This window comes from Amblyraja radiata, chromosome 15 (assembly GCF_010909765.2).
Source record: "Amblyraja radiata isolate CabotCenter1 chromosome 15, sAmbRad1.1.pri, whole genome shotgun sequence".
In the NCBI taxonomy this organism is placed as follows: domain Eukaryota; kingdom Metazoa; phylum Chordata; class Chondrichthyes; order Rajiformes; family Rajidae; genus Amblyraja; species Amblyraja radiata.
Genome location: NC_045970.1, coordinates 47,031,438 through 47,055,621, shown reverse-complemented (window position 1 = coordinate 47,055,621; position 24,184 = coordinate 47,031,438). Strand labels below are relative to the sequence as shown.

The window sequence follows — 24,184 nt, the reverse complement described above, 5'->3', positions numbered from 1 at the left end:
TGAATGTGAGGTCATCAAGAGTCTAGACTGTTTTATTGTCATATGTCCTAGATAGAACTATGACATTCTTACTTGCTGCAGCACAGCAGAATATGAAATCATAATAAATAATATTAAAAAAACTGTCAGATTAGGAAAAGGGGAGGTGCAACGAGACCTGGGTGTGCTTGTACATCAGTCACTGAAAGTAAGCATGCAGGTACAGCAGGCAGTGAAGAAAGCTAATGGCATGTTGGCCTTCTTTGCAAGAGGATTTGAGTTTAGGAGCAAGGAGGTCCTATGCAGTTGTACAGGGCCCCGTTGAGACCGCTCCTGGAGTATTGTGTGTAGTTTTGGTCTCCTAATTTGAGGAAGGACATTATTGCTATTGGGGGAGTGCAGCGTAGGTTCACCAGGTTCATTCCCGGGATGACGGGACTGACATATGATGAAAGAATGGATTGACTTGTCTTGTATTCACTGGAATTTAGGAGGATGAGAGGGCAACTTATAGAAGCATATCAAATTCTTAAAGGATTGGACAGGCGAGATGCAGGAAAAATGTTCCCGATGGTGGTGGAGTCCAGAACCAGGGGTCACAGTTTAAGAATAAGGGGTAGGCCATTTAGGACTGAGCTGAGGAAAAACTTCTTCACCCAGAGAATTCTCTGCCGCAGAAGGCAGTGGAGGCCAATTCAATGGAGGTTTTCAAGTGAGAGTTAGATTTAGCTATTCGGGCTAATGGAATGAAGGGATATGCGGAAAAAGCAGGAACAGGGTACTGATTTTAGATGATCAGCCATGGTCATATTGAATGGCGGTGTTGGCTTGAAGGGCTGAATGGCTACTTTTGCACCCATTTTTCTATGTTTCTATTCAATCATGGCTGATCTATCACTCCCTCCTAACACCATGCTCCTGCCTTCTCTCCATAACCCCTGACACCCGTACTAATCAATTATTCCATTTTAATAACGGAATGCAAGGAATGAACAGGAATACTAGTTTGAGATACATTGTGGGAATAGGCCCTTCGACTCACCGAGCCCGGGCAGACCAGCAATCCCCGTACACTATCAGGATCTTATACACACTAAGGACAAATTACATTTATACCAAGCCAATTGACCTACAAAACTGTGTGTCTTTGGAGTGTGGGAGGAAACCGAAGCTTCCCAGAGAAAGCCTACGCAGGTCACGGGGCGAACGTACAAACTCTGTAGAGACAGCACCCGGAGTTAGGATCGAGCCCGGGTCTCTGGAGTTGTAAAGCAGTAACTTAACTGCTGCCCATAGATACTTTACACATCTAAATCCAAAAACCTACAACAAAACCTGCCCGACCATTAATAATGAATTTCATGTAAGTCTGTGGACAGCTGGAAGGATATGCAGCAGGGAAATGGTAGGATTGTGGTTAATCCAGAAGCTCGGGTCGATGATCTGGAGACAAGGATGTGCAACCTGTTATGGCTTGCTACCAACAGAAGTTGAAACAGAGATGCAGAAAACAAGAACTGCAGAAACCAAGAACTGCAGATGCTGGTTTATACCAGAGACAGACACAGAATGCTGTAGTAACTCAGCGGATCAGACAGCATCTCTGGAAAAAAAGGGTAGGTGATGTTTCTGGTCTGGACCCTTCTTCTGACTGAAAGTAGGGGGCAGTGGGGTTGGTGAAGAGCTAATTGGTCCTCCAGATCTTCACCCCCTCCCCAATCCCCTACTATATCTCAGAAGAAGGGTCCCGACCAAAACGCCACCCCCATCCTTTTTCTCCAGAGATGCTTCCTGACCCGCTGAGTTACTCCTGCGTGTTGTGTCTACCTTTAGAAGTCAAATCGTTCTTTATTTCTAATTTGAACAGCCAGGTTGAGCAGCGGAAATCAGGCACATTGACTAACTTAAGGAGGCAGAAAGTGCTGGAGTAACACAGCAGGTCAGGCAGCATCTATGGAGAATCGGTAACATGGATGAGTGACGTTTCCAATTGTGTTCCTTGTTCAGGCTGATTGAGATGGGGGGGGGGGGGGGGAAGAAAGCTGGAGGGCCTTTCTAGCTATATAGCTTTTCCAGCTTTCTTCCCCCCCCCCCTCCCCCCCTCCCCCCCTCCCTGCCACACGATCAGTCGGAAGAAGGGTCCCGGCCAGAAACGGCACCTATCCATGTTCTCCCCAGATGCTGCCTGACCCACTGAGTTACTCCAACAATTTGTGACATTTTTTTGTCAGCCATCATCTACAGTTTTTATTTTTGAATTAGCTAACTTGGTTGCCACATATTTTAGTCCAATGATATGTGGATACATTAGGATTTTGAGACCTACAAATAGAGCTAGCAATCGGGCAAAGAGTTTAATTTAGTTTAGTTGAGTTCAGAGATACAGCATGGAAACAGGCCCTTCGGCCCTGCGAGTCCGTGCCGACCAATTATCACCCCGTACACTAGTTCGACCCTACACACTTGGGACAATTTACAGAAGGCAATAAACCGATAAACCTGCGCGTCTTCGGAGTGTGGGAGGAAACCGAGAGAAACCCCACGTGGTCACAGGGAGAACGTGCAAACTCCACACAGACAGTACTTGTGGTCGGGATTGAACTCGGGTCTCTGGCGCTGTGAGGCAGCAACTCTACCACTGACCTACTGTGCAGTTATCATTTAGTTGTCAAGCAGGAAAAATCATTTTTATACCTCATTATACCTGACGCCCATGAAGCAATTTTCTGAAGTAAACTCTAAATTGAACGGCATTGAATAGCTGAATTAAACCATAATTGGCCTCTATCAGTGAAGTGATCTTCCACAATGTGTCTCATCTTTTACTTTACTAATTGATTCTTTTTAAACATTAAGGCTGCAGAAACACAATTCCAGTGATTAGGGAACAATATAAAAAACACCCCATGGTGATGTTCTGATCAATTTGCTTCGACAATACAGCAATTGAACAGTTCAGATTATTAGTAATTTCACAGCCCCAGGAGCTAGACTACATAGCTACATAAACATCAAGAACCTCCACTTGCATCTTGAATAGTCACGAAAGCACAGAAGCATAGAAAAATAGGTGCAGGAGGAGGCCATTTGGCCCTTCGAGCCAGCATTCAATATGATCATGGCTGATCATCTGAAATTACTACCCCGTTCATGCATTTTCCCCAAATCCCTTGATTCCGTTAGCTCTAAGAGGTATATCTAACTCTCTCTTGAATACATCCAGTGAAGTGGCCTCCACTGCCTTCTGTGGCAGAGAATTCCACAGATTCACAACTCTCTGGGTGAAAAATGTTTTTCCTCATCTCAGTCCTAAATGCCCTACCCCATATTCTTAAACTGGTGCGTTTAAGAAGGAACTGCAGATGCTGGAAAATCGAAGGTAGACAAAAGTGCTGGAGAAAAACTGTGACCCCTGGTTCTGGACAATGTGACTTGGAAAGCAATGACGTTAGATCTCAGTGAGCTGAAACCCGCCGCGCTTAGAATCTCACAAGTAGCTTGGACCTTTTGTGCCTCTTATTAAGGAAGGATGGCACAGCGGTGCAGCAGGTTGAACTGCTGCCTCACAGTGCCAGATACCCGAGTTTGATCGTGACCTCAAGTGCTGCCTGTGTGGGACTGGTGAGACTCTCTATAAACTTTAACATGGACAGAGTGGTCTTATGTCCACTGGGATTTAATTATGATTTGGTGCTGCACGTAGGCAAAGTCTGAGAATCAGTTTATTCAAACAAACTACTGTTGGTCTTTAGAATCAAAGTTATGTGAAAAATCCCAGCCCAACGGGCCTAATTAAGACAGATAGAGAGAAATTAAATATTCACATTAATTTTTTATTGGAAGGCTTTTGGGATTGTCGATAGATTACAGGACTAGGAAACTATTTTTAGTTGATCATAGTTTGAACCAGCTGGAAATTGTTGTGGAAGATTGGGGTTCCTTTGAATATCTGACTTTTTAAGATTTGTAATAGCAATTTTATGAAATATCTCCAGCTGGTTTAAGGGGTTGGCACCAATGCCTGCTTAGCTGATAAATAGGATGCTACAATTTTTATTTGCTCACTATTTATGTTGGGAATCAGATATTGTCCAGCACCATCTAAACCCGATGCTTCATTTAGGTAACAACTCCCTACTTTATTCTTCTTCAACTATTCTTCAGTTTCCAGTTTGAAGAAGGGTCTCGACCCGAAACGTCACCCATTCCTTCTCTCCACAGATGCTGTCTGTCCCGCTGAGTTACTCCAGCATTTTGTGTCTACCTTCAGTTTCCAGTAGTGGGAGAGTCTTGAATCAGAGGTCATAGCCGCAGAAGAAAAGGACATATATTTAGAAAGGAGATGAGGAGGAATTTCTTTTTGTCAGAGGGTGGTGAATCTGTGGAATTCATTGCTACGGACGGCTGAGGAGGCCAAGTCAATGGATATTTTTAAGGTGGAGATTGATAGTTTTTTTCTACCCACTAACTGTTCGTAGGTCTTTTATTTTTGTTGAATCTCAATCTTTAGATGCCCGTGGACCTACTTTTTACCTCATGAACCATGGTGGAGTTTCCAGTCCAAGAGCGTCTTGTATTTGTGGTTAATTAGTCACTGAATCGGCTCGACATTCTAATCAAACTAACCCAGGTCTTCTCTGGTGGAGAAGCCAAGAGTCTCTTCACAGCTAATAATGTAAATACGATACGATATGATAGTTTATTTATCCCAGGAGGGAAATTGATCTGCCTGTGAGCTGTATTGTCCAGGATGCTCCGCAGTTTGAGGAGCATCCTCCCCTCCAAGACCATCTCCCGTGAATCCAACTCCGCCCCCAGGACGGAGCCAGACTTCCTATTGAGTATGTTGATCGTGTTGGCGTCCACGGTCTTCGCCCTGCTGCCCCAGCACACGGCAGTGAAGAAGATGGCACTGGCCAGCACCGATTGCTAGAACATCTGCAGCATCTTACTGCAGACATTGAAGAAGCAGAGCCTTCTCAAAAAGTACAGCCGGCTTTGTCTCTTCTTGTGGCCCTCAGTTCAGTTCAGTCCAGTTTACTGCCCAGGTACACTCCGAGATATTTGTACTCCTTGGAGTAGTAATGGTAGACGGAAGTGCATCCCCAATACTGTGACCTTCTGTTGGTGCCGTAGCAGGTGAATTTAAGAGGATGGTGGAAGTTCGTGGTGAAGTGAATGAAATCGTCGAATTCTGCATTGGTGCAGGAGGCTGCCCCGAGGCATTTGTCAATGTAGCGGAGAAAGAGTTGGGGGATGGTGCCAGAGTAGATCTGGACCAACGACTGTTCAACACAACCGTGAAAAAGGCAGACTTAGCTTTCATGTGAAGTTGAGGGTCTTACTGTTACCTCCGAAGACATGATATGACGTGATAGGGGCTGCACAGTGGCGCAGCGGTAGAGTTGCTGCCTTACAGCGCTTGCAGCGCCGGACACCCGGGTTCGACCCCGACTACGGGTGCAGTCTGCACGGAGTTTGTACGTTTTCCCCGTGACCGCGTGGATTTTCTCCGAGATCTTCGGTTTCCTCCCACACTCCAAAGACGCGCAGGTATGTAGGTTAATTGGCTTGGTGTACGTGTAAATTGTCCCTAGTGTGTGCAGGATAGCGTTAGTGTGCGGGGATCGCTGATCGGCGCGGACCCGGTGGGCCGAAGGGCCTGTATCCACGCTGTGTCCCTAAACTAAACTGCTGCGAAGGAAATGCTCTGTGCCATTTCTTAAAGTAAACTAACTACATGTTTCCATTTACTGAAATGAAGTTGTATATGGTGAGACCATGATGTACCAATCAATTCCTGGCTGATGACAGATAATGAAGCAACTGATGAGGAGAACCTTGTTGCTTGTTACAGTTATGAAATGATGTTAATGTTATTTATCAGATAGGGACAATTAGCAGCTAACACAATGCTATCAAAATAATCTTTCTGGCCAATCAAGAAAAAAACTGCCAAGCAAATAAACTCTTGGAATAATTTACAGCATGTCTTCTGTGGTGCATTTTCATGACCAGTTACTTATTTAAGATGAGATGCGATGAATATTTTTTTCCTCTGTGTTACTCCAACACTATGCTTTTTTTTGTATACCAGCATCTGCAGTTCCTTGTTTTTTGATCCTTACTTTTGGTTTCTATGGCGAATTGTTGTGCTATAAGATACTTTAGCTGTTTAAGGGCCTGAGTGTCTATTTAATTATTATTTTTTTTAAATATAGATTTTTTTGTAACATAAAAAATTCTCCATAGAATTCTCCATAGATTATATTATTTGTAATATATAAAACCTCTCCACATCCATTCTATCCAAGCCTTTAACTATTCTGTATGTTTCGATGAGGTCCTCCCTCATTCTTCTAAACTCCAGCGAGTACAGGCCCAGTGTCGTCAAACGCTCATCTTATGCTAACCTACTCATTCCTGGGATAATTCTTGTAAACCTCCTCTGGACCCTCTCCAGTGCCAGCACATCCTTCCTTAGATATGGTGCCCAATATTGCTCACTATATTGCTCCCATCTCTGGAGAAAAGGTATAGGTGCCGTTTTGGGTCGAGACCCTTCTTATGGAAGATAAATGTTTACCGTATACCACCAGAGCCCAGGTTCGATCCTGACTGCGGGTGTTGTCTGTACAGTGTTTGAACGTTCTCTCCGTGACAGCGTGGGTCCTCTCCGGGTGCTCCGGTTTCCCCCCACACTCCAAAGAGGGGCAGGTGTGTCGATTAATTGGCTTCTGTAAATTGTCCCCAGTGTGTGTAGGATAGAGCTAGTATATGGGGTGATCGCTGGCTGGCACAGACTCGGTGGGCCGAAGGGCCTGCTTCCACGCTATATCCCTAAAACTAAAACTATAACCGCAGTTACAGTTACAACTGCTGCATTCGGAACAATCAAACAGATGAAACAATAGAAAGTTTACAAAGTTAGATCTATATTTGGGTTAAAAAAAAAATGGTAATGAATGTAGTGAATTAAAGAATTCTGCAATTTAATTATGCTGATGTTTAAAGTCAGTTGCTCCAGTGTTGCAGTGAAAAGCATATAAAAAATAAATTAAAATGCTCAGAATTCATTAAAATGTAATCTCAGCAAGTTGCAAGCTGTAGTAAAATATATGGTTCTCGCCAATGAATATAAGTAAAGCAAACCAAAAAAATAAGCATGTCGAAATTCAAGTCAGGATTACTCTGTAATTAAATTTATTTAGGGATTTATAGTTTAGAGATACAGCGTGGAAACGGGCCCTTCGGCCCACCGAGTCCGCGCCGACCAGCGACCACCTGTACATTAGTTCTATCTTGCACGTTAGCGACAATTTATTGAAGCCAATTTTACCTTCAGACCTGGACGTCTTTGGAGTGTGGGAGGAAACAGGAGCACCCGGAGAAAACCCACGTGGTCACAGGGAGAAGGTGCAAACTCCGTATCGACAGCATCCACAGTCAGGATCGAACCTGGGTCTCTGGCGCTGTAAGGCAGCAAATCTACCACTGTTCTACCATGCCGAGATGAGCATTGGTGGCATGGATTGCCCAGTGCTGGTTGCCCAGTGGGTAAGCCCTGTGTGCTGGTGAGCTCTGTAAGTATTGCGGGGGGCTGCACTCATGTAAGCAAAGGAAGAGTTTTCCATTACGCTCTCGTCTTGCAGCATGCCGATGCTGGAAAGGCTTTGGGTTTGTCAGTCAGTGAGTCACTTGCCACAGAATACCCAGTCTCTGTCTTGCTCTTGTTGCCATGGTATCGATGTGGAAGGGCCAGTTGAGTTTCTGATCTGTGGTATCGGTTTCCGCCCTTACTCCAAAGACGTACAAGTTTCTATGTTAATAGGCTTGGTATCAATGTAAAATGATCCATAGTGTGTGTAGGATAGTGTGAAAGTGCGGGGGCCGCTGGTCGGTGTGGACCCGGTGGGCCAAAGGGCCTGTTTCCACGTTGTATCTCTGCACTAAACTATATTAAACTCAGCTCAGCGGGTCAGGCAGCATCTCTGGAGAAACGGAATAGGTGAGGTTTCGGGTCGAGACCCTTCTTCAGACTGAGAATCAGGGGAGTGGCTATTACTGTGTTCAGGCCACTGGATTACCAGTCTGCTAACCTAACCGCTGTGACAGGATTGTGTGCAGTGATATTTTCGATGTGCAGGTGGACACACTGAGACAAATAGGCTACTGTGGTTGGCATCTTGCACAGAGACGTTTTATCCAAGCAACTGGCAGAAAGGAGCTGACATGGTGATTGATTGATCAAGGCAGTATCCAGAGCTCCTGGCTGTAAATGTTAAAGATAATATCATATTTCAAGATAGGTGCCAAAGTGATATTACCCAGAAGACTTCCCATAACTAGTTTTCATCCGAAATACAACCCATCTAATCTTATTACTCTGAAGCTGCAGTTCAGCATTATGTGTTGTACTGCACGGTCAACATAGCAGCGACTTGCAAATGATACATTAATTGACATTGATGTGGTGAAGTTCTTCACACCTTCAGCTTTATGTTCAATTATTGGCACAGGCTGCCTTGAGATTGGGCCCCTCCCGAAAACCCTTGAAAAACTGTGCGTGGGAAGGAACTGCAGATGCTGGTTTAAACCAAAAAAGCTGGGGTAACTCAGCGGGACAGGCAGTGTCTCTGGAGAGAAGGAATGGGTGACGTTTCGGGTCAAGAAGAAGGGTCTCAAAACCGAAAGGTCACCCGTTCCTTCTCTCCCGCTGAGTTACTCCCGCTTGGAGTGCATACTGTCGTTGTGTCCTTGGGCAAAACACTTCACCCACCTTTGCCTGTGTGTGAATGTGTGTGAATGTGTGTGAGTGATTGGTGGTGGTCGGAGGGGCCGTAGGCGCAGAATGGCAGCCACGCTTCCGTCAGTCTGCCCCAGGGCAGCTGTGGCTACAGAAGTAGCTTACCACCACCGAGTGTGACTGAGGAGTGAATGAATAATGCGATGTAAAGCGCCTTGAGTATTAGAAAGGCGCTATATAAATCCCATCCATTATTATTATTATTATTACTCCAGCTTTTTGTGTCTACCTTCCCTTCAAAAAGTAAATCCTTCTCGCTCTCCCACTGAAAACTCTGTTTTAGAATGTAAAACGCAACGTTTTTGCAGAAACTCAGGGGGTCAGGCAGCATCTGGGGAGGGAATGGCAGACAATTTTTCAGGTCAGGACCCCCTAGCATAGAACATAGCACAGCAGAGCACAAGTTTGGCACGGTGGCGCAGCGGTAGAGCTACTACCTTACAGCGCCAGAGACCCCGGGTTTGATCCTGACTACGGGTGCTTGTCTGTACGGAGTTTGTACAGTATGTTCTCTGCCTGGGTTTTCTCCGAGACCTTCGGTTTCCTCCCAAACTCCAACAGCATACAGGTTTGTAGGTTAATTGGCTTGGTGTCAATGTAAAAAAAATGTCCCTATGTGTAGGGCAGTGTTAATGGGCAGGGATCGCTGGTCGGTGTGGACTCGGTTGGCCAAAGGGCCTTTTTTACCGCACTGTATCTCCAAGCTAAACAAAATAAACTAAAGACAGGTGCTTCGGCCCACAATGTCCATGCCCAACATGATGCCAAGACCATCTCTTATCGACCTGCACACTATCCATATCCCTCCATTCCATGCCTATCCGTACACCAATCCAAAGGCTTCTTAAACGCCACTATTGTACGTGCCTAACCACCAGCCCCGTCAACGCCCTCTGTTCAAAAAAGCTGCTCTTTACATCTCCTTTAAACGTTGCCCCTCTCACCTTAAAGCTACGCAATCTAGTATTTGACATTTCCACCCTGGGGAAAAAAAACGCTCTGACTGTCTACCCTATCTATGTCTCCCACAATTCCATCGGATCTCCCCACAACCTCTGGCGTTCCAGAGAAAACAATCCAAGTCTGAAACAATCCAAGTCCCTAACCGATCTCATCGCCTCTGGCGATCTCCCCTTCACAGTCTCCAACCCAAATGTTGTCCAACTCCGGAATGCCTGGTTCTATTTCCTTCCCAACATGCCTAACCTTCCGAGTTCCTCCAGCACTTTGTGTTTTTGCTCAGGATTCCAGCATCTGCAGTCCCTTGTCTCCATTTTAGGGACTTCAAATGTCCCGGACTTAAATTCTGGAATTCAACACTTTCATTTTCAATGTTTTTCTTCTGTTACAAGCTCCTGAGCACCTATTGTTATCTGTATTACCACAGCACTTCAAAAGAATAGAATAGAATAGAATAGAATACCGTTTATTGTCATTTGAACATAAGTTCAAACAAAATTACGTTTCTGCAGCCATAGCAACAAACAACAACAAAAACACACAAAACACACAATTCCACACAATTCCACTGTGATGGAAGGCAAAAGTCTTATCTCTTCCCTGTTCTCTGTTCTCATTCTTCTCCCGCAGTCAAGCAGTCAAACTGCTGCATCGAGCTGATCGAGGCTCTTGGTGTTAGATGTTGGAGCCCCCCCCCGGCGGGCGATGGTAAGTCCCACGGCTGTTTAAGCCGCGCCGGGCGATGTAAGGCCCCCGCTCCGGGTCGGTTTAAACCCCTCGATTCGGGCGGGAGAAGGTTGCCTTTGCGGGAGCTCCGAAAAGCGGTCTCCCACCAGGGACCCGCGAGCTCCCGGTGTTACCGTCCACAGGGCCTGCAGCCGGAGCCTCCGAAGCTCCGAAGTCGGGTCGCAGCCTCCAGCCGCCACAACGCTCCGCACTCAGAAGTCGGCCAGACCCGCGATGGTGAGTCCGCAGGCTCTGCGACTGGAGCCCCAGGTCGATTCCGGTTGAAGGCCGCCGATGTTAGGCCCAACGACAACGGAGACTCGACAAGGAAAAAGTCGGGTCCCCGTACAGGGAAGAGTATAAAAAGTTTCCCCCACCCCCTCCCAGCCCCCCACATATACACAGCTAAAAATAATATAAAAACTAAAACCAAGACATCCACTGAACAGACAAAAACAAAGAAAAGACAGACGGACTGCAGAGGCCGCTGCCGCGATGCGCCGCCATCTTACAATGTTTACAGCATTTAATAGTCTGTAAATTGGATTAAAGTATGGGCACTGAGCAATTTTACACTGGCGTTACTTGGTTGAAAAGCAGTGCATATCTCAGAAACGTGTAGAATAAACATATATGGGAACATATATGGTAAACATAAACATATATATCTCAATAGACACATAAAGCTGGAGTAACTCAGTGAGTCAAGACAGCATCACTGGAGAGAAGGAATAGGATATTTCAATAAAGACACAAAAAGCTGGAGTAACTCAGTAGGACATACAGCATCTCTGCAGAAAAGGAATGGGTGACATTTTGGGTCGAGTCATTGGCATACCAAATCTCCTCAAACTTCTAAGAACAAGGGTCTCGACCCGAAATGTCATGCGTTGAGTCTCCAGAGATGCTGCCTGTCCCGCTGAGTTATTCCAGCTTTTTGTGTCTATCTTCGGTTTAGACCAGCAACTTCAGTTCCTTCCTACACAAGATAGGTCAATAACTGGTTTGGGAACAACTCAATCCAAGACCGCGCAAAATTGTTGAGAGTTGTGGGCAAGGCCCAGTGTATCACGCAAACCAACCTCCCTTCCATTGACTCCATCTACATCTCATGCAGCCTCAGCAAAGCCAGCAGCATAATCAGAGATGAGTCTCACCCTAGCTCACTACCTCTTCTCCCCTCTCCCATTAGGCAAGATGCACAGAAGTACAAAAACACACAGCTCCAGATTCAGGGACAATTTCTTCCCAGCTGTTATCAGGCAACTGAACCATCTTATCACCAACATGAGAGCGGTCCTGACCTACCATCTACCTCATTGAAGACCCTCGGACTATCTTTAATTGGACTTTACTGGACTCAAACTGCCTTCAGAATGGACCCCTCTCTTTCTGGGTGTGCATACCTGGTTCGGCAACTCGAACACCCAGGATCTGCCCTGGAACTGGCACAATAATGCTATTGTAAAGAAAGCCCAATGCCTCTCCTTCCTTAGAGGTTTAAGGAGATTTGCTATGTCAATGAATATTCTCTTGAACTTCAACAGATGTACAGTCGAGAGCATATTGACTGGTTGCAACTCCAACGCCCAGGAATGGAGAAGACTACAAAAAGTGGTGAACGCTGCCCAGTCCATCACGGGTACTGACCTCCCCACCATCGAAGGGATCTACAGGAGTCACTGCCTCAAAAAGGCAGCCAGCATCATCAGAGACCCACACCACCCTGGCCGCACACTCGTTTCACTCCTGCCATTGGGAAAAAAGGTAAGAGAGCCTGAAAACAAACACTCAGGTGTGGGAAGGAACTGCAGGCGCTAGTTTAAACCAAAGATAGTCACAAAATGCTGGAGTAACTCAGTGGGACAGGCAGCATCTCTGGAGGGAAGGAATGGGTGATGAAAAAGGGTCTCGACCCAAAACGTCACCCATTCCTTATCTGCAGAGATGCTGCCTGTTCCACTGAGTTACTCCAGCATTTTGTGTTTATCTTCGGTGTAAACCAACATCTGCAGTTCCTTCCTATACACTAGGCGAGCACACCTAGCAAACAGCTAACAATGGCCTGTTTACTTTATCAGTTACTATTTTGCATATCTTTCATTCATTTGTTTTATACCTCTCCACATCACAGCCTCCACCTCTCGTTTCCCTTTCCTGTCTTTCAGTCTGAAGAAGGATCTCGACCCGAACAGTCACCCATTCCTTCTCGCCAGAGGTGCCGCTTATCCCGCTGAGTTACTCAGGCATTTTGTGTCTACTTTCCTACACACCGCTCTGTAAATGCAATCTTTTCCAAGAAGAGATGCCTATCAAAACCACTCCTCGCCTCCATCAACCTATTACATGCCAGGCTTTGTCCTTCCCCTTCTCTCATTCAGCATTCTTCCCCCCCCCCCCCCCCCCCCCCCCCCACCCCCCCCCCCCCCCCCCCCATCAACACCTACAATCATTCTGAAGAAGACCCTGGTCCAAAATGTCACCTATCCATGTTCTCCAGAGATGCTGCTTGACCTGCTGAGTTACTCCAGCACTGTGTCAGTTCTTATTTTTATGATTTTTTTTTAATGACTTCCAAAAATGCTTTGCAGCTAATTACTTGATTCAGAAATGCAGTTACCAAGTAATATGGGAAGCACAACAGTGTATTTGCACACAGCTGGTTCCCACAAACATAAACGACCGGATAATTAGTTCTTGTGATGGTGTTTGAAAGATGAATGTTGGCTCCGAAACTGGAAGGGTGCTCCAGGTTTCTGACTATGTTACCATGTCCGCCTGAGAGAGGAGATGGATTTCATCAGTTCATTAGTTCTAGGAGCAGAATTAGGCCATTCGGCCCATCGAGTCTACACTGCCATTCCATCATGGCTGATCTATCTTTTCCTTTTTACCCCATTCTCCTGCTTTCTCCCCATCACCTCTGCAACCCGTACTAATCAAGAATCTATCTATCTGTGCCTCAAAAATATCAATTGACGGCCTCCACAGCCTTCTGCAGCATTGAATTCCAGATTTACCACCCTCTGACTAAAGAAATTCCTCCTGTCTGAAGAAGGGTCTCGACCCGAAATGTCACCCATTCCTCCTCTCCAGAGATGCTGCCTGGCCCGCTGAGTTACTCCAGCTTTTTGTGTGTATCTTTGGTTGAAACCAGCATCTGCTGTTCCTTCTTACAAATTCCTCTTCATCTCCTTCTTAAAGGAATGTCCTTTAATTCTGAGGCTATGACCTCTGGTCCTAGTGTCTCCCACTAGTGGAAACATCCACTCTACATCCACTCTGTCCAGGCCTTCCACTATTCGCCAAACATAGAAACATAGAAATTAGTTGCAGGAGTAGGTCATTCGGCCCGTCGAGCCTGCACCGCCATTCAATATGATCATGGCTGATCATCCAACTCAGTATCCTGTACCTGCCTTCTCTCCATACCCCCTGATACCTTTAGCCACAAGGGCCACATCTAACTCCCTCTTAAATATAGCCAATGAACTGGCCTCAACTACCTTCTGTGGCAGAGAATTCCAGAGATTCACCACTCTCTGTGTGAAAAATGTTTTTCTCATCTCGGTCCTAAAGGATTTCCCCCTTATCCTTAAACTGTGACCCCTTGTTCTGGACTTCCCCAACATCGGGAACAATCTTCCTGCATCTAGCCTGTCCAACCCCTTAAGAATTTTGTAAGTTTCTATAAGATCCCCCCTCAATCTTCTAAATTCTAGCGAGTACAAGCCGAGTCTATCCAGTCTTTCTTCATATGAAAGTCCTGACATCCCAGTAATCAGTCAGGTGAACCTTCTCTGTACTCCCTCTATGGCAAGAATGTCTTTCCTCAGATTAGGAGACAAAAACTGTATGCAATACTCCAGGTGTGGTCTCACCAAGACCCTGCACACCTGCAGTAGAACCTCCCTGCTCCTATACTCAAATCCTTTTGCTATGAATAGGCTGAATCCAAAAGCCAAACACTGCACTTCTTCTGTACCACATACGAGCATCAGTTCAGATTATCTGCTCAAGTGCTAACAGTGGGACTTGAACCTTTCACCTTCTGAATCGAGGCATTGGTGGAAAGAAATGAGAAAAGTCTGACACACGGTACGTTTCTTCAAACCTGCCAAATCTTTTTTAAATAATTAAACTGACTCTGCTCTGCACATTTTCCAACTGCAGCTCGTCTTAAAATTCTCCAAAATCAAAAGAATCCAAGGGTCTCTTTTAAATCCCAGGAAACACGTATACTGAGGGTGGTGCAGCGGTCGAGTTGGTGACTTACAGCGCCAGAGACGCGGGTTTGATCCTGACTATGGGTGTCGTCTGTACGGAGTTTGTGCCTTCTGGGTAGAAGGCAGGAGAATGGGGTTAGGAGGGAGAGATAGATCAGCCGTGATTGAATGGCGGAGTAGACTTGATGGGCCAAATGGCCTCCTTCTACTACTATTCCTTATGACCTTCTCCCCGTGACCACATGGATTTCCTCCGGGTGCTCCGGATTCCTCCCACATTCCAAAGACGTGTAGGGTTGTAGGTTAACGAGCTTCTGTAAATTGCTCCTCGTGTGTAGGATGCGAAACTGGAATAACATAGAGGAGGGGTGATTGTTGGTCGGTGCGGACTCGCTGGGCCAAAGGGCCTGCTTCCACGCTGCATCTCTATGTTCTAAAGTAAAGACTAAATGAGGCTGAAGGTAGACACATAAAGCTGGAGTAACTCAGCGGGTCAGGCAGCATTTCTGGAGAGAAGGAATGGGTGACATTTCGGGTCGAGACCCTTCTTCAGTTTGACATGCTGCCTGACCGTGCCAGAGCCCCGGGCTCAATCCTGACTGTGGGTGCTGTCTGTATAGAGTTTGTGCATTCTCCCCGTGACCTGTGTGGGTTTTGTTCGAGATCTCCGGTTTCCTCCCTCACTCCAAAGACGTACAGGTTTGTAGGCTAAGCGGCCTGGTATAATTGTAAATTGTCCCTGGTGTGTAGGATAGTATTAGTGTGCGGGGATCACTGGTCGGTGCGGACTCGGTGGGCCGAAGGGCCAGCTTCCGCACTGAATCCCGAAACTAAACTAAACTAAACTAAAATCTAATTCTAAAAACGCAAACTCCACAGGGAAGTGCGCAGTTGAACGTCCATTAAGGTGCCAATCAAATTCCTCGTATGTTGCAAATAAAGTAAGTATGAATGTGAGTATGATCCAGAAATGGTAAGTTCACTGCAAAAAATTGCATTTTTCACTTGCATGGCACAAAGATACAAAACAATTCAGATTTCTAAGTCCATGACTTCAGTGCAATAGCTGCAAATGTAAATCAAAGAATTGAATTGACTTACTGAATCAGGCTTGCCATCAGATGCCGTGACAATCAGAATGTATCGATCAGCACTCTCCCTGTCCAAAGGTTTTTCCAAGATTAACAGGCCAGTGCTGGGGGAAATAGAATGGAAGAAATGGTTTTAAGAAACATGCTGCAGAAGCTGGAGAGGTGAGAAAAACTGATCTTAGAGACAGGCCACAGTGTACAGACATTTCAGAATTCATTATTGTAATCTTAGTGTGAAAGTGCACACCACCAGATTTAGAGGCAGTTTCTTCCCAGCTGTTATCAGGCAACTGAATCATCCTACCACAACCAGAGAGCAGTGCTGCTACTATCTACCTCTTTAATGTCCCTCGGACTATCCTTGACCGGACTAAACATTATTCCCTTGTCATGTATCTATGCACTGTAAATGGATTGACTGTAATCATGTATTATCTTTCTGCTGACTGGTTAGCACGCGACAAAAAGCTTTTCACTGTATCGGTTCATTGTTCACTGCTCACTGTTTCTTAGAATAAAGGGGAGGCCATTTAAGACTGAGGTGAGAAACAACTTTTTCACCCAGAGAGTTGTGAATTTGTGGAATTCCCTGCATCTCCACATACCTCCACAGAGGGCAGTGGAGGCCAAATCACTGGATGGATTTAAGAGAGAGTTAGATAGAGCACTAGGGGCTAGTGGAATCTAAGGGATATGGGGAGAAGGTAGGCACGGGTTATTGATTGGGGACGATCAGCCATGATCGCAATGAATGGCGGTGCGGGCTCAAAGGGCCGAATGGCCTCCTCCTGCACCTATTTTCTGTGTTTCTATGTTTCTACCATGGTACAGGTGAAGATAAACCGAACTGAACTGAACATGACACGCAAACATTTTTATTACTCTCTACAAAAAGAGCAAATTCAGCGCACTTGGTTATATTATTTATGAAAGCAGCATCTGCTCTTCTGTTCCTGAACACCCACTGGTTCAGTTCTCCATTACAGAGCTGGTGTCAAATGGCTTGAAAGCAAATTTATGCTTTTTAATACATTCCATATACACCTTGATAGCGGAATTGGCTAAAAAAAAACACTTTTATATACTTAATGCGAAGAAGGATACTTTTCCTATGTTGGTTACATTAAAAGTAAGATCAATAAATATTCCTTTGTTCATTAGAATCATAGTCTTCTAATGTAGAAACAGGCCCTTCGGCCCAACTTGCTCACACCGACCAACATGTCCCATCTGCACTAGTCACACCTGCCTGCGTTTGGCCCTTATCCCTCTAAACCTGTCCTATCCATGTATCTGTCCAAATGTTTCTTAAACGTTGCAATAGTTCTGGATTACCTCTGGAATATCGGCATATTAATTCCGTTCAAGAGGTTGGGGATCACGCTCTTTTGTCAATTCTATTACTGGTAAGAAAAACCGCACTCATATTTTAACTTGTGCAATATGGGACTCTTGTATACATGGATGGAGAAGAAGAAACTATTTTACTTCTGCTATTATGTAAAGAGCTTGGGTTAATTAGCAATCTTATCAGGGGTCCACCTGTCATTGAGCACTCCTTGGTCAACCATAGTTTGAACAGCACTGCTTCCTGGAAGACCCACCAGATGAATTTCCTCATTTACCCTTTGCCCATCAACATTAAAAACACACATCATACCACCGCCCCCTCTCACCTCAACTTCCTTAAAATCAACCATCTCACTACTCTTCCCACCCACTGATACCATCCCTGACTCCCTAATAGAAACATAGAAACATAGAAATTAGGTGCAGGAGTAGGCCATTCGGCCCTTCGAGCCTGCACCGCCATTCAATATGATCATGGCTGATCATCCAACTCAGTATCCCGTACCTGCCTTCTCTCCATACCCTCTGATCCCCTTAGCCACAAGGGCCACATCTAACTCCCTCTTAAATATAGCCAATGAACTGGCCTCGACTACCCTCTGTGGCAGGGAGTTCCAGAGATTCACCACTCTCTGTGTGAAAAAAGTTCTTCTCATCTCGGTTTTAAAGGATTTCCCCCTTATCCTTAAGCTGTGACCCTTGTCCTGGACTTCCCCAACATCGGGAGCAATCTTCCTGCAATAATCATGAATGACTATCAGTTCAACAGATGACCACTGATTCCCTAGTGTCATACAGCACAGAAACAGGCCCTATGGTCCAACTCATCCATGCCAACCAGGTGCCCCATCTCAGCTAGTCCCAAATGCCCACGTGTGGATCATGTCCCTCTAAACCTTTCCTATCCTATTTGCCATCCAGGCGTCTTTGGGCTGCACAGTGGCGCAGTGGTAGAGTTGTTGCCTTACCGTGCCATAGACCCGGGTTCGATCCTGAATACGGTTGCATCTGTATGGCGTTTGCACACTGTCCCCGTGACCTGCGTGGGTTTTCCCCGGGTGCTCCAGTTTCCTCCCACATTCCAAAGACGTACAGGTTTGTAGGTTAATTGGCCTCGGTAAAGATTGTAAATTGTCCCTGTGTGTAGGATGGTGCTCGTGTACGGGGATCACCAGTCGGAGCAGACCCGGTGGGCCGAAGGGTCTGTTGCTGTGCTGTAGATCTAATCTAATCTAATAATCTTGAATGCTGTTATGGTATCTGCCTCAACTACCTCATGTGGCAGCTCGTTCCATATACCCACCAGCAACTTGTCAGTTTGTACTGAGGTTCATCTATTCAAATTGATTTCCACTCTGGTCTGGTTCGCACTCACTAGTCTGAACCCGTCAGCAAGAAACCATCACTCTGACTTTCCATTTCCCAAATGCTGGCCCCAATTTAGGTCCGCCTTCCAATTTGAGGCCTTAAACTCCATCCTGATATGTCCCACCTGATCTCCCGGTTACCCAACACTTCAACTCCCCCTTCCATTCTGAATCTGACCTTTATAACCTGGGCCTCCTCCATTGCCAGAGTGAGACCCGGCACTAATTGGAGGAACAACACCTCATATTTCGCTAGGATAGTTTACACCCCAGCGGTATGAATATTGATGTCTCTAATTTCAGGTAATAATAATAATAATGGATGGGATTTATATAGCGCCTTTCTAATACTCAAGGCGCTTTACATCGCATTATTCATTCACTCCTCAGTCACACTCGGTGGTGGTAAGCTACTTCTGTAGCCACAGCTGCCCTGGGGCAGACTGACGGAAGCGTGGCTGCCATTCTGCGCCTACGGCCCTTCCGACCACCACCAATCACTCACACACATTCACACACATTCACACACAGGCAAAGGTGGGTGAAGTGTCTTGCCCAAGGACACAACGACAGTATGCACTCCAAGCGAGATTCGAACCGGCTACCTTCCGGTCGCCAGCCGAACACTTAGCCCATTGTGCCATCTGTCGTCCCGTCCTTGCTTTCTCTCTCCTTCCCCCCCCCCCCCCCCGTTCCCAGTTCTCCCACATAGCCTACTGTCTCCGCATCTTCCTTTCTATTTCCCGCCCCCCAACCACTGACATCAGTCTGAAGAAGGATCTCGACCTGAAACGTCGCCTATTCCTTTTCTTCATACATGCTGCCTCACCTGCTGAGTTTCTCCAGCATTTTTGTCTACTCCCTGATATGTCCCTACACCCACACACAATGTTTTACCACGTGTTGTCCCAAGCATCAATGAATTTCTCGGGCAGGGAATTTACAAATATGACTCGGGCATTAATGACAAGATGACCACAGAGAAACATTTGCAGTTTAGTTCAGTTTAATTCAAAGATATATAGCATCGAAACAAGTCCTTCAGTCCACTGAGTCCACACTGACCATCGATCACCCATTGACACTAATTCTCTGCTATGCCACTTTGGCATCTAGTTTAGTTTAGTTTAGTTTTGTTTAGTTTAGTTTTCTTTGGAGATGCCAAAACAGTTGGGAAACAGGCCCTTCAACCCACCAAGTCCGTGTCGACCAGCGATACTCACACACTGACTTACCAACACTAGGGACAATTACAAATTTACCAAGCCAATTAGCCGACAAACCTGCACGTCTTTGGAATGTGGAAAGAAACCGGAGATCCCGGAGAAAACACATGCAGGTCACAGGGTGAATGTACTAACTCCGTACAGACAAGCACCCGTAGTCAGGATCGAGCCTGGGCAACTCCCTCCAAATTAGGGGTGAATTTTACAGAGGTCATTCAATCTACAAACCCGTATGTCTTTGGGATTTGGTAGGAAATCAGAGCACCCGGAGGAAACCCACAAGGTCACAGGTAGAACACGCAAACTCCACACAGACAGCACCCGTGGTGCGGATCGAACCCGGGACACTGATGTGAGGCAGCGGCTCTACCAACTGCTCCGATGCCAGATGAAATTACACAAATTACCCGTATAAAAGTAAATGAATTAACAAATGGGGATAATTGATTACATAACTATTACTGAGCCAACAAAGTTGGGAACGAAATGTTTTACATATTTGACCTTTAGAAAATAATAAAGGTAAATGAAAAGTAAAGAATGATGGTCCTGATTGGGGATGATTAGCCATGATCACATTGAATGGCGGTGCTGCCTCGACGGGCCAAATGGCCTACTCCTGCACCTATTGTCTGTTGTCCTAAAATTACAGAATGAGTCATAGAATCATACAGCAAGGAAACAGGCCCTTCAGCCCAGCTCCTCCATACTGACCAAGATACCCTATCCGCTAACCCCATCTGCCCACATTTGGTCTACATCTCTCTCAATCTTTCCTGTCTATGTACAGGTACTTTGTTAGGTGCATGGATAGGACAGGTTTAGAGGGAAATGAGGTGGGACTAGTGTAGCTGGGACTAGTGTTGCTGGGGCATGTTGGCCGGTGTGGGCAAGTTAGGCTGGAGGGCCTTTTTCCACACTGTATCACTCTATGACCATATGACCTGTTCATGAGATGGAAAAAAAAATGAGCCCAGAATATGGTGCCAGTATGAGGGGAATAACAAAATAGCGACTGGTTCAGTTGCGATAGTATGTTATGATCCGTATGATCAGCCATGACCATATTGAATGGCGGTGCAGGCTCGAAGGGCGAATGGCCTACTCCTGCACCTAATTTCTATGTTTCTATGTTTCTATGAACAGTAATCATAACATTAGACAGAGCAGAAAATCAGAGGAATGTATAAAAAGCATAATGCAATAACTCTAGGCAAATTGGGAGAATAAAGTAACTTGGAAGATGGGTTGAAACAATGCTTCAAGACAGTTTCCTGTAATTATGTTGAGAAACCAGGGAGAAAACGACTTTAGATCCAGTATTATGTAAAGAGATTGGGTAATTAGCAATCATTGCAGAGGGCAGTTCAGGAAGGAACGATTCATAAGATCGGATTTCATGTTATTATATATGAGGCAAAGGTATTACATTTAAACAAAGACAATTTCTTAAATTTTAGAACTGAGTTGAGTAAAGTAGATTAGGTAATCGGATTTAATATATGTAGGAAGGAACTGCAGATGCTGGTTTACACCGAAGATAGTCACAAAATGCTGGAGTAACTCAGCCGGACAGGCAGCGTCTCCGGAGATAAGGAATGGGTTACGACCCGAAAAATGTCAAGTTCTCCAACAAAGTGTTATTCTTTTCAAGAATAGAGGCTCCAATGGAAATGTGATCCAACCACAGCAAATGAGTTCACAAACGTATTTTTTGACGAAAGGAAGGATCGCAAATGTGACAAAAAGGGAACTAAGTGCTGGAATTGGCTGTGTGAAAAATATAGTAAAGGATGATCAAGGAATTGAAAGAAAGAGAGACGACTGATGAGAATAGATGAGGAAGATAAATGCAATATCTTTCACAAGTCGAAAAGAGCACATCAGTTCCTAGGTGATAGCGATAAAAGAAATTATAGTGGTGAGTTGGAAACCAGCAGAGATGTTAAACAAATATTTTGTCTCCCTTTTTACAGTTGAGGACACAAAGTACATAACTGGAAATTATGGGTCACCAAGGGTCTAATGGGGGCGGAAAAACTCTGCATAATTAATATTAATGAAGAACATTTACGGGAACAATTAACAGGATATAAAGCTGACAGATTCCACCGAACTAAAGGCCAGAGGCGTCTAGATTCAAGAACGGTCCCCATGGTTTGAAAATTAATAACCGTAACCTCTGTCTTTGGGAAATAAGGGAGAGCGCGGAAACAGGAACTTGAGGCAGGTTAGCCTGACATCTGTAGCGGGGATCATAATTGCGTCTAGCATTAACGCCTTGGCAAAGGGTCTTAAGCATTCGTAATATGATTCAACAAAATTAACATGGATTTATGAAAGGGAAATTTATTGTAGGATTTAATGTTGAAAATTTATTTTTAGTTTAGTTCATAGAAACATAGAAAATAGGTGCAGGAGTAGGCCATTCGGCCCTTCGAGCCTGCACCGCCATTCAATATGATCATGGCTGATCATCCAACTCAATATCCTGAACCTGCCTTCTCTCCATACCCCCTGATCCCTTTAGCCACAAGGGCCACATCTAACTCCCTCTTAAATATAGCCAATGAACATAGATGCAGCGCGGAAACAGGACCTTCGGCCCACCGAGTCCGTGCCGACCAGCGATCACCGCACACTAACACTATCGTACAGATGTTAGGGACAAGTTACAATTTCACCAAGCCAATTCGCCTACAGACCTGTATGTCTTTGGAGTGTGGGAGGTAACCCCAGCACCTATGCTATTGAGATGAATGAAGCCACCACTGCCTTCACAAACTCACAGTCTGCCCCTGGCTATCGATTTACACTGAGCCAGACTCTTCCCATATTTCATTTCCACCACACAAAGGCGATATATTTTTATTCTCTGTAATAACCACAGAATCTGTCCTTTGCTCACCTGCTGCTGGAGTTCACGCCCCCCGCCTTTTATGATTTTTAAATTGACGTACATTTTATTTCGTGATCAGGCTCTCATCCTTCATGTTAAAATGAAGCTCATCGAGAATTCTGCTGCCCGTATCCTAATCCACATCGAGCCCCGTTAATACATCATCTCGGTGCTTTTTCTCTGCCCTGATTCCCGGTTAAACAACGACTAGGTTTTAAAATCCCGTAATTCCATCTCACAGCCTTTCACGGCCTCTTTCAGCCTTCCAGCAGACGGCACACAGCGGCGCAGCAGTAGAGCTGCTAGCCCATAGCGCCAAAGGTCCAGGTTCGATTCTGACCTTGGGTGCTATCTGTGTGCAAAGTTTGCATATTCTCCCTGTGGCTGTAGGGGTTTTCTCCGGATTCGTCCTACGCCCCAAAGACATGAAGGTTGTAGGCCAATCAATTGTAGGTCTGTGCACCCATGTCCCGAGGCATTAGTTTTTTTACATTTAGTTTTTAGTTTTAGAATACAGCCCACCGGGTCCGCGTTACCCATGCACTAGTTCTATCCTACACAATTTACAGAAATCAATTAACCTACAAACCTGCACGTCCTTGGAGTGTGGGAGGAAACCGGAGCTCCCGGAAGAAACCCATACGGTCACCGGCAGGATGTGCAAACTCCGTACGGCCATCATTCCTAGTTAGGATCGAACTCAGGTCCCTGGAGCTGTAAGGCAGCAACTCTACTGCTGCGCCACTGTGCTGCCTTATTCACCATTACTAATTAGAAATGATGAATACAAACTCAGACCAATGTACAGTTAAAGGAAGATATTTATTTCCTCTTACCTTTGAGTGATGCTAAACACTTGTTGTGGATCTCCATTAATAATTCGATAGGTAATCGGATCCCTCTCACGATCTGTGGCCTAAAAATACAAAATGGCGGCAGGTTTTCAATTTGAAAATTTAAAGCTTTTTCGTATCGAGACGCAGCATGGAAACAGGCCCAATGGGACCACGCTGACAATCGAGCATCCAGTCACACCAGTTCTATGCTATCCCACTTTCTCATCTACCCCCTGCACACTCGAGGCAATTTACAGAGGCCAATTTTACTTCGGAGTCACGTGAGTGACTACGTGAAGAAGCCCGCCAGGACGCATGCGTGTCATATCGCTACACGCATTGCGAAACGACAGACGCGGTGGAACGACGTTCCCCCGCAGCGGCAGTTTAACAGCCGCAACTTGCAGGTAAGAGTTTACTCTGCGGTCTTTTTTGTTTATATTTCCAACTACAGGTGGGAACATGGACAAAACAAAGAAGACAAGGTCTGCGACAAAGCTGGTGAGGGAGGACCGCGGAGCAGCGGGCAGCCAGCAGCAGCCAGCGGCACCTGGATCACCGATAGTGGGATCAACTGTGCCCGATGTCGCCTCCGCACCGGCCAGATCCACGCGGCCGGGCGGTAAGGCTAGACAAAAAACAAACAAGGTCGTGGACTCAGAGGAGTCCGACTTTGAACAACCGCGGGCGGCCAGCGACCGTGAGCGCTGGAGCCGGA

The 24,184-nt window shown here is 45.7% G+C and overlaps 1 protein-coding gene across 1 annotated transcript in view; it reads right to left on the bottom strand.

The window, feature by feature from the left end:
• pcdh15 (protocadherin related 15) overlaps nt 1-24,184 on the bottom strand; it is a gene marked incomplete at its 5' end in the record, with an annotated part of 501,491 nt that overhangs the window by 287,289 nt on the left and 190,018 nt on the right. Inside the window, 2 exons of the mRNA XM_033034471.1 lie at nt 15,799-15,892; nt 23,467-23,546. Coding sequence (XP_032890362.1) covers nt 15,799-15,892; nt 23,467-23,546 — 174 coding nt within the window. The remainder of the gene's footprint in view (nt 1-15,798; nt 15,893-23,466; nt 23,547-24,184) is intronic.